Below are 11494 nucleotides of genomic sequence, written 5' to 3'. Positions count from 1 at the left end.
AAGCTTATATTATACAATAATATATATATAAGGACATCGACATGGACACAGATGGCAGAAACGCATAAAACCCTGTTCCAAAATCCTTTTTTTTTTTTTTCTGACTTTGTTTTATTAATTAAGTTTATTGCCATGATGAGATCTATATATGTATATATAATATTTATTTAGAACAGTTCCAAGTTCCTACCACTGCTACATACATATATTATGTATAAATTGAAATCTAATGGTAGAGCAGAACATGACCAAATTTATGGTGGTGATCAAATTTTGAGGGACAATTTTGACTCTTTGAAAACCCACAAAATCTGGCACCCTTTTTATTTTCTTATTAGAAACCCATTAAGGATTTGATTCTTATTTTGTGATTGGAAAAGAAAAAATTCATATAAATAAATAAAGGTACCACGTGATAGCGTGTGAGAATAGGGCATGCATGGTGAAGGGAAAAAAAAAAAAATGAGTGATTTTGGTTATTATAAGGTTTAATGTTTAAGATGATGTTGTTGTAATGGTCACACACATAACATAATGGTAGCCTCGTGAGTATGCTTTTAGTGTGTTTTTGATATTATTTTACTCAAATTATCTTACAAGTACGTCTAATAAGGAATCTAGGCACGAGATGGAAAGGGAAAGGGCTTGCACATGAGAGAGAGAGAGAGAGAGAGCTGTATATATTAATGTTTAATTGGGGCAAAGCAGGTGGCAATGGGTGTAGAACAGCTTTTGGTAAATGAGTGTCTTTTTTAATGAATGTTGTTGGCATTAGAAGAGAAGAGACAACCACACCCCATCAAAAGTGGACAACTCTCCCTACCATATAAATTTTCTACTACTTCACTCTCTAAGTTATTTAGATTTCTCTCTTCTTTAAATTATTACTTCTTCCCAACCCAAGCTCAACCACAATTCCCCTATTGGAGAAATATGGAGAGAATGAAAATGACATATATTGAGGTGTAAGATCATTTTTATGCATTTTAGCTCACATATTTGCTCAATATATATATATATATATATATATGTCTATCATGCCCATTTATTGTTTATTAGATTTTAATATTAGCAACAAGCTTGTTAGTATAATTACATATAATGATTAGAATTTGGAATCATTATCTAATATGCTTGTCCTGGAAATTAGTATAATTGCATAATTAATATTTGTGTGGTACTAGAGGAACGTTTTCCCCTACATGTTGACCTTTATACATAGACTTTTACACTTTAGATTTTATGAATTTTGTGGAGGTGAACCTAATTTAACAATATGGTTCAGGTGTATTGGTTTATGTTTATATGTATACGAATGTATGTAGTTATGGATCTATATATATATATATTAGTCTATAATGCCCATTTATTGTTTATTAGATTTTAATATTAGCAACAAGCTTGTTAGTATAATTACATAGAATGATTAGAATTTGAATCATTATCTGATATGCTTGTCCTGGAAATTAGTATAATTGCATAATTAATTTTTGTGTGGTACTGGAGGAACGTTTTCCCCTATATGTTGACCTTTATACATAGACTTTAACACTTTAGATTTTATGAATTTTGTGGAGGTGAACCTAATTTAACAATATGGTTCAGGCGTATTGGTTTATGTTTATATGTATACGTATGTATGTAGGTATGGATCTAACTATCGAATATTTTCTGTTTTAAAATAGGAATATTTCTCAAAAAAGAAAAAATGATTATATTTTGAAAACGACTTGATTGTGATTTCAAGTTTGGAGATAATAATTGAAGAAATAATTTTTTTTTTCTTTTGAAGAAAAAAATAGCATGTCTGTGTGTGTATATATATATATATATATTTATATACCATTTCTTTACAAAAATTTCATATGACATATAAAATGATTTTACTATCAAATTAGCTTTCACCAACATTTTCTTGTCACTGGGTCTACTGGTTACACTTAATTGGGGCCATTGTGTTAAGGTCACTATATATGTGTTATCCTTTTTGATACCCATTTTCATTTTTCACCACTATGTTATCCTTTAAGATATATTTTTCAAATCATTTTCCACCACACCATTTAGATACATATTGGGGCAATACTTACTACTAAACTCTCTAAATCATTCACATCCACCAAAAATATTGTAAATCATTCATGGGTTTGGTGGAGGAGTTATTCATATATAAACACTAATTTTCAATTAATTAATTAATTAATTAACCTTTTACATTTTTTTTTCTTGGTATAATGTTTTTGGTCATCTACAATACTCTATAGCATTATTAATTTAAGTGATGTCGCTTGTTTATGATCAAATATGAGATCAGCCAATCTGACATGATACATGAAGTTGGCTTCAAGAGTGCAAACAAAGCTAGTGTGGATTTAACATATTTAATAAATTGATTTTATCATTTGATATAATTGGTAATGCTCACATCATAACATATCAATTGTTGAATTTATGAAAGCTTATTTAATTAAGTTATGACTATTTTTAAAGGATGTGTTGTTAAATCTTTAGTATAATATCATCATATCAAAATCAATTTGATAAGAAGCTTATTATTTAATTAGGCCTATTTTTTAAAGTTATAAATTTAAATGATTATTCTAGTAGTTCCTTATTTATATGTGTATGTATATATGTATAGCTTTATAGCTCAAAAATATCCCTTTGTTCTTCACACTCAAAATACATTCTATTAATTGTTGGTGATGGTAAAGGGGAAGCATATGCCATACATTTCTTTGATATACTCAATGTGAAACATGCATATACATAAATTATATGAAACAATGATATTTTAAAAGCTTTTAATTTTTCTTATAGTTTAGGGGATGGATATCCTATATAGGACGTACGGACATTACCTTTCTCAATTCGATTGCATTAATATAAGGTATGGAGGGAATTATTGAAAAAAATTGTTAAAAATATAGGTGTTTTTGAAGGCTAGTGCTAAAATAGGACGATGAATTAGTTGTCCTATAATTAGGATGGGGTCCTCTCGTGAAACCAACACGTGTGAAGTGCTCAAAAGTTGTCCTCGGAAATATAATCATAGAATTAAGTTTTGGATATATTACCCTTTTTGCCTTCTGTATATGGTTATAAATTGATCATTTATTTTAAAGTAAGGATTATGAAATATAAAAACATTTTTGTTATTATTACTTATTGTCTTAAATTTTAGTTGGTATGATAATTTTCTACTTTTGAGTTTAAAATGCTATTTAAGATCTATGAAAAAATGGTAATTACTCAACGATAAGTATTTGGAGAAATCTTAATTTTAATATAGTTTATTATTAATTAAATTATCAAAATAAAAAGCCCAAATAGTTAATTAAAAGCAGATAATATATGGATCCCTTTCTTTTTCTTTTTGTGCTTAAAATCATGAAACATTGGTTTCTATGCCTCATGGTCATGTATGCTTCTCTTCCATGGAACTTTTGTTTAATTTCCATTTTTTTTTTAGGTTAATTTGTTAAATTTCCTTTTATATTTTAGGATTGGATACCATTTTGCCGACATTCTTCATCTTTCTTTTTGGCTGTTGTGGTGGATAGGGAATAGTCAATGTGCAAAATGGAATTCAATTTGTGCTGTTTAATTGGTCTTACATCCTTTAATTTTCTCCTAAATTCTTTCTGTAGTCTCTCTAACTATGTAAAACATTGAAAAAAGAAAAAGCCCATAAAAATAACAGGAAAATTAATATCTTCATTTTAAGATGCTAATTAAGGTCTTTGAAAAGTAACTAAGTTGGAATTACTTAACTATAAGTATTTGGAGAAATCTCAATTTTAATATAGTTTATTATTAACAGAATGATCAGATAAAAAGCACACATAATAAATTAAAAGCAGATAATATATGGATCCCTTTCTTTTTCGGTTTTGAATCATGAAACATTGGTTTCTATGCCCCATGGCCATGGATGCTTCTCTTCCATGGAAATTTTGTTTAATTTCCTTTTTATATTGGATACCATTTTGCTTTGTTGTGGTTGTGAGTTGGGGTGGGTAGGGAATAGTCAATTTGCAAAATGGAATTCAATTTGTGCTTTTTCTTTAATTTTTCTCCTAAATGCATTTCTCTAGTCTCTCTAACTATACAAAACATGAAAAAACGAAACTAAAAAACCATAAAAATAATAATAAAAAAATTAATAAAATTTCCTTTAGTTTGTAGCATGAATCACCTATCACTATTAGAGGAATGTCTTGTCAATACCATTTTCTCCCAAACAAAATCCAATGAACCTAGCTAGCAGAGGAAAAGGCTTTAAATTTCAGGAATCTTCTCTTTAGCTAAATAATAATAATAGTAATAACAATACTTGGCTAAGAGAGAGTATAAGATCATTCTACAAAAAAATAAAAAAATAAATAAAAATTCAATCCCTTATGATGAGGAGGAGAATCTAACTAGAGACAGAACAAAAAGGAAAAAAAGATAAGATGAAGTACTGCAAACAGAAAAAATTAATACAATTATAGATTTGTAAAGCACTGCTCACAATACAACAATAATTGCCGGACAATATTCAAGGGTCAAATAATATAACAAATAAGATTTTTTTTTTCTTTTTTTTCTTTTTATTTTTCAACTTCCATAAGATTCTTGTCGTTAATTCGTGTTGGTACTGATGTGCAAAGCAGATATGGGCATCTTAACTTGGAGGTGGAGATCTATTTCCATTAAAGCTTTTTCTAATAATTAGTTTTAATTATAGTCAAACTCCTTCGCATTTTTTTAATATAATATATAGTATGTATTATACATGCATATATATATATATATGTTTCAAAGGGATTTTTTTTTTTTTTTTTGGGTTCTTTTTAAAAGAAGGTGCATTGCTTCAAATGTAAATAGCATCTTTTGTCATTAAAGACTTAAAGATTATAAGCTTGAAGTCAAATTTTTTTAGAATTTTCCTTTAATCTCTAAAACATAACTCAACTGATGTATTTCTACTTGCACATGCAATAATTCTTCTTAATTCTCAAAATGCTGAAACATATACCAGAAGAAGATGTCCTAGTGGCATACTTTAATAATCCATGATAATAACCCATGATTAAGAATATTAGTGGTATGATATACGGCATAGTAGAATTCAAATTCTTAGGCATATAAACTTTGTCATGGGATTCTCACTTATAACCACAATTTTTTTTTTTTTGTGGCTGAGAAACGAATTTATTTTATTGCCGTAAAATGTGTATAATTTTCCTTTTTCTGGTAATTAAAGATTTAGTTGAATGCATTGATAATTTTTATTTATTTATTTATTTATTTTCTAACAAGACCTTTAGCTACATACAAAACAATATCGAACATTTTCCAAATGTGCAAGGCAAATTATTGGCCTCCAATTGCTTGCTTTTTGATCATCAATAATTGAGTGAACGTGAACATGGTAATAAACAATCCCAATGAAAAAAAGGTCGTAAAGTCCATGGCTCGTCAACCATTAGATAATTTTGACCATGAAAAAGCTTTCCAAACATGGCCCATTTTGGCTCCACAACACGGGTGCTAACCGCACAATTGGATGGTAGATATGTAACATAGAAGATTGTACAAACAAAAAAGCAACATTTTTTTTTGTTACCATGTAATTTTTTCTTTAATTTATTAGTAAGCTCTTTATTAAACTAGCTTCTTGGTTTTTTCGATGCAATACTTGTCTTTCTTTTGTTGTTTAGTTTCTTTTTCCTTGGTGGGTTTTGTTTTTTTGCTTTCACTTGAACTAAAAGTCTAAAATTAATATTTTCCAAAGAGAATTAATTGCTTGTTTAATTGGAATGTTCCTTCTCTTCTTTCAAGGTTAATGGACTATTTAGCTTTACTTCTTTCGGCTCTAAAAGAGCCTCATCAACAAAATTAACTAAGAAATAATTAAGAAAAAGTAATCATATAGTATTTGTTTATTTCGTACTCGCTTTGTTTCTTTAAGGCTGAATCACCTACTTATATTCATTGACAAGCAAGCAAACTTTGTTCTTATATATTTAGACCCAGGACCACCATTAAAATTTGGTCTAATGTAACTTTCTACATTCTGTCTGGTTGTTCAAGTTTCAAAATTGTCTATTGTTTGATTTAATAGAAATATAATTTCGACTTTATAATGGAAATTTACGGATGTAATAAGTGCTAAATGTTAGCACTTACTCAATGCATTAGATTTTTAAGTTCAATTCATTAATATGATCCCTTGTTTGTTATAGGGTTAGAGGAAAAACTTAAAATGTACCACTTGGATTTAAAACCTGGTTCTATATATTCTTTCTTTTCCAATTAACTGTTAGAAAGATCAGAGAGAGGTTTACATGGACATGAGGCAGATGGTGAAATCCAATGCATTAGCCAAATGTAGGCAATAGCAGAGAGAAGATGGTTTCAAGGGATAAAAATTAGGAAAATTGTACCAAGTCATGAGCTTACAAATCGTAGTACAGAAAAAATTTCACATTTATGAGTTTGCAAAGAAAAAGGATATAAATAATGCTAACATTATTTCCTTACACTCTATGAATCCATTATTGTGTTATTGTATTTACTCATACTAATAATTTTAATAATTGTGTTTTTGTTATTATTTAGGCACATGGGTTGCTTCTATTTATTTGAAGTGACATAATTTCCTGTGTGTCTCGTATATAAAATTCTTTGTCAAAAAAGGCCAAAAAAAAAAAAAAAAAAAAAACCGAATCCTTTGTTGGGTTTGTGAAAATATATATAGGGTATTTTTGCAACTCTACAGGTATGGGACATTCTTTATAACAGGGCATAATCATATATAGTACAATTTTTTACAGACAAAAGCATGAACTTTAAACCTTTTTTTTTTTTAAATTTTTTATTTTTTATTTTGGCTCATTATAAACTAATTTAAAAAATGTTCTATTTCCAAGTTTCATATGGTTACCTTATGAAACTGTGCTCCTAGGTCTCCAGCAAGGAATTGTTTGGTATTGTCTTGTTCCAGTAAAAAACTAAATATAATTTCATATACTCTTTTCTTGTAACTATTTTATTATATATTAACAAAATTTTTTTTATAGACTCGTTTCGGATGTACTTCGAAGGGCTTGGGCTTGGGCTTGGGTTTGGTCTTGGGCTTGGGGCTGGACTTCCTCTCCTCCTCCCCTAGTCTGGTCCCCTTGTTTTCCATCGGTAACAATGCGCAAACTCTCATCTCTATATGTGTACGTTGTTTGAAAGTAATTCTAATTTCTGAGTAATTCTTAGGGGAGACCAGGAGGTTAACCCAATTGGTTACTGTTTGTTTGCTATTCAGCTTGGCCTTATTAGAAGTGTCATTCTAGCCCAAAAGTCACTTCTAGCCTACCCAACCCAACCCAAATGTTTAGCCTAGAAGCTAACCATCCGATATAGGCTATAGCCCAAATGATATATGGATCACAATATGGGCTAGCTCAAAAGTGCTATGGATTATCAGCTAAGACGTCCCGGCCCAACTCGCGGCAAGCGCCTCCAAGAAAAAGAAAAAGAGGAAAAGGATTAAAAAAGAAAATAAAATGGCGGGCCGGAAATGCAAATCTTCATTCAAAATAGACTCTCTCTCTCTCTCTCTCTCTCTCTCTCTCTTTTGCTGTTAACGCTGTCTCTGTCAGTGTAGAGATGGAGAGCAAAGCAGAGGAATCGATACGGACGAGAATGGAGTCACTACGAATGGCCTGCGACAGAGAGATCTCGCTTCACCAGCAGAAAACCGACGCGTTCATGGCGTCTTCCCGCGAATCCCTGTTAGTCACACGTGCCAGAGGACAAGAAACCCTCCAATGTCAAGGTCCACTACCCCCTCCATTGCTTTTTCTCTCTAATTAATTTTGGTTGTAGAAACTAAGGTCTATAATTGCTTCCACATGATTTCTGCACAATTAGGGCTTTTTTTTTTTTTTTTTTTTTTGTTCTTTTCGGAAGGTGTGGAAATGAACCTTTAATGGAGGAATTATGAGGGTTTCATAAAATTTGGTTTCGGTGATATGTAATTGAACTATTCCTCTATGGTTTTTGTTGATTTTTTCTTTCTTTTTTTTTTTTTTCCAGGAAAGGTTTTGGAGCTTAAAGCTAAGCTGAGGGAGGCGGAGGATGAATTTGTGAAAGCATTATCAGGTATTGGATTTTGTTACTTGCAATTTTTTCCATATTTGTTTAGCAAAATTTTCGGTTTTGTTTAATAGCTCTTTGCCTATTGTTCGAATTTTTGTGATTTGTCCTTCCATTATGCTTCTAGTGTGTGCGTGTTTTTGTTTTGTTTTGTTTTCAATTCTAATATGTTTGTATGTATATAAATTTGAACTACTGTCCTTTAGTGAAGACCCGTAAAGAGGCTAAACGGATGGCCTTGATGGACTCTATTGCTGCTAGGAAAGCTAAGGTTGAAGAACTTAAAAGAACTGTCCAAGATCAAAGAACCAAGAGGGATGAATATGCTGAACTTCTTTCTCAGCAATCTTTAGGTATTTTCCTTTTATTTTTGTCACTGGGACTTTTTTTTTTTTTTTTTTTTTTCTGTTGTCCTTGAATTTTGCTTGCTATAATCTAATTTAACAAATTCCTAAATAATCATCTATTACATGGATATATACAATTGGTACTGATATATGTGTTTATCTTCGTTTTCCTTATTTGACTGCAGCGGGACTTTGTTAATGAATGGAGGCTGTATCTGAGTTTAATATTATTAAATAGTATAATTCTTATTTAATGGTTGAATGCTGATATACAAATATTTTTTACAGAATATGAGGAAACAGGTAGCCAAAACAATACAGATGAAATACAGGAAGCTATTTCGTGGTACAATATGGTTCTTGGTTTCTATATTGAAGGTGGACATGGTAATTGGTCTCTTTATCATGCAGCATTTGTTTTTTCTCTTTTGTGTGTGGTATAACTTCTTACAATCAACTTTTTTATTTTAGGTGTAAAATTCACATTTAAGAACATTTCTTCAAAAAATCCCGATGAAGAATTCTCCTTCACCATTCGTCATGCAGACAATGCTTACACATGTAAGTTATGTATTGTTATTTGTTAGATCTCATAATATTAAATATAAGCTACCATACTGGATTTTGATATTTTATCCACCCCTTTTTAGTGTTAGATTGTGATCTACAATTAAATGACATCGAGGAGTTGATTAATGAGTTGAACAAAACCAATGGTTTATTCAAATTCGTTAGAAGCATGAGGCAGAAATTTCGAGAAGCTGCAGCACAAGGTATAAAACTTATCTATTGCACTCCAAAAAATGTTTTTAAATCTTGAAAGGTGTATCCTCTAGAATGCAGTTGCCATATTCTCTATGTGATTAAAGTCAGAAATAAGTGGTGCTGTTTGCCTGATATATGTTCATGTGTCACTTCTCGATGTTTCTACGTTTCTGACCTTTGTAATTATATGAATAAGCTTACTCGCTATCTGTATCAAAGTACAAAACATTGTTTATGATAAATTCTGTACTGTTTTGTGATTCATCAGGATTTTTTCCCCTGTCAACAAATCTCTCTCAAGTCTCCTCCACAATTTCTTTGTCTGCACCGGTTATGTCAATTTCAACTGACACAAGTGAATCTCTGGCCAAGCAATCTGAGAACCAAACTCAACATGGAGAAGTTGATAGACATTACAAGAAGCTTAACAATGGAAATGCCAGTAAAGCAGCTGTTTTATCTCCAGGATCTGCATCTTCTCTTCGTCGGTCTTCTCGTTTTAAGGTATCATTTATTTGCATCTGTTGTGCTATGTTTCCATGTGCAGGAGTAGAATTATCATCTTATTCTGCAGCCAGTTTTAGAGTGCATTATGTTATAAATGATGATTTCTATTAGTTTTTGGCCAATATCCACCTCCATGTTTGAAATAGTTCCATTGCTTGAAGATATGATTGGTGCATAGAAATGATGTAAGCAATATAGTCCTATTTTTGGTATGCATTTGTTTTAAGAGTTACAAGCATTTGCCGTAGCTGTAAGTACCTGCTTGAACCAGCATAAGTTCTGTAGACATGAAGTATATTATTAATTCTTTAGTACGCACATGTATCCTAGATGACAGAATCATAAATAAATCTCTTTTTTCTACAATCTTAAGTTGTGCTAGAAGAAGGTATTCTTGATGGGGATATAGACAATATAATGATGGAGATTATATAGGATTGTAATTACTATGGTTTTATGAATTTTAGGATTATAATTACTAGGGTTTTAATATTATTATGTTTATTTGATTTCTAGGGTTTTAATATTATTATGTTTATTAGTTGTTGTCGTCGTCGTTGCTGTTGTTTTTTTTTTTTTTTTTTTTTTGGCAGTTTCCTTATATTTTAATAAAGTTTTATTATTTAGTTTCCTTATTTAATATTTTAGTTTCCTTATGTTGCTAGGTGGTTTTATTATAAACAAGGGTTTCTATAACCTTTTAAGATAGTTGATGGATAATACAGATATTTTTTGTGTGATTATTTTCTTTGGTTTTGTGTGATGCAAACCAAAATTACGTCTAATACCTAGTGAAAACCAAAAATTAGGTTTGATGATTAGGTATTTTAGGAGTGATTCCTAAAATAGTTCTAGTGTTATTAGAGCTTTATCTTTAATTTTCAGTTTTCTTTTCTTCCCTACTTGTCCTACATAATGTAATCATATAATCTTTGTTTAATGTAAACCTGATGTATGATGACTTTAATATTTGGCAGTCTAAAAAATGAAGATGGAGCAGAGGCTTCTGCAACACATACTTTTGAATAAATGTGAATCATGTTCCCTAACTTTCTCAGCTAGTCATAATTTATGACTCAAGATGCTTGCCAGCTGACACATAGGACAGGAAAGAAGTGAAACTGATTGAAAGAGGTCAATGGACTTTTGTAACTCCGCAAGACATGACAGCATCACCTTGTTGCGTGGTTGGCTTTGCTTGTGTGTACTTTTGTATCAAAATGAAGTAACAGCTAATGGCATGTAATTACGGGTGATAATCCCAGAGATGTAGATTACTGAATGTCGATATTGGATTTTATTTCTGGTACTTGTCTAGGGATAATATCAAATGCTGTAATTGCAAATATTATTTCTTTGCAGTTTTTAGTTTGTATGATGTGATCATGGTTTTGGCTTATAAATTTTTACTTTACCTTTCACGTAGGACTTGGAATATTCGATAACATCTTCAAATTTTATTAGTTGGGGTGTGATATTACCATACTAGTACTGTTTCATATATGGTTTCCGCAACATCTGATTTACTCTTCAAATTATCTCATAAATTTTGGATCCAAGACGATCAAAATATACAAACGGCGGTAATTTTAGTATTAAATTGGCATAGCTGTGGTGGTTGTGTAATATGTCCTTGTGGAGATGAGAAAGAGGATGATTCTGAGCTTTGAAGTCCCTTTGTCATTGTGATGTATTTTAATTACCTATTAGTAGGCCAACACAATATAAGGCCTTGT

General features: G+C 30.7%; 1 protein-coding gene across 1 annotated transcript; it reads left to right on the top strand.

The window, feature by feature from the left end:
• The first annotated feature begins 7541 nt into the window (after window positions 1-7541).
• LOC107418425 (kinetochore protein SPC25 homolog) lies at window positions 7542-11177 on the top strand. The gene is made up of 8 exons (XM_016027124.4): window positions 7542-7819; window positions 8080-8145; window positions 8346-8492; window positions 8775-8873; window positions 8958-9047; window positions 9137-9259; window positions 9520-9755; window positions 10736-11177. The coding sequence occupies exons 1-8, from the start codon at window positions 7651-7653 to the stop codon at window positions 10745-10747; spliced, it is 942 nt and encodes a 313-aa protein (XP_015882610.2). The 5' UTR covers window positions 7542-7650; the 3' UTR covers window positions 10748-11177.
• The last annotated feature ends 317 nt before the right edge of the window (window positions 11178-11494 follow it).

Source organism: Ziziphus jujuba, chromosome 2 (assembly GCF_031755915.1).
Source record: "Ziziphus jujuba cultivar Dongzao chromosome 2, ASM3175591v1".
Classification (NCBI taxonomy): Eukaryota; Viridiplantae; Streptophyta; class Magnoliopsida; order Rosales; family Rhamnaceae; genus Ziziphus; species Ziziphus jujuba.
Note: the sequence above shows the minus strand (reverse complement) of the source record. Positions and strands in the feature narration are given on the sequence as shown.

What these genes read in the sequence shown, in the direction of transcription:
- LOC107418425 (XM_016027124.4), top strand. Translation starts at nt 7,651, where the DNA reads ATGGAGAGCAAAGCAGAGGAATCGATACGGACGAGAATGGAGTCACTA. An exon ending in AGAAACCCTCCAATGTCAAG is followed by an intron (nt 7,820 to 8,079) that starts GTCCACTACCCC and finishes TTTTTTTTCCAG; the next exon opens with GAAAGGTTTTGGAGCTTAAA. An exon ending in TGCAGACAATGCTTACACAT is followed by an intron (nt 9,048 to 9,136) that starts GTAAGTTATGTA and finishes ACCCCTTTTTAG; the next exon opens with TGTTAGATTGTGATCTACAA.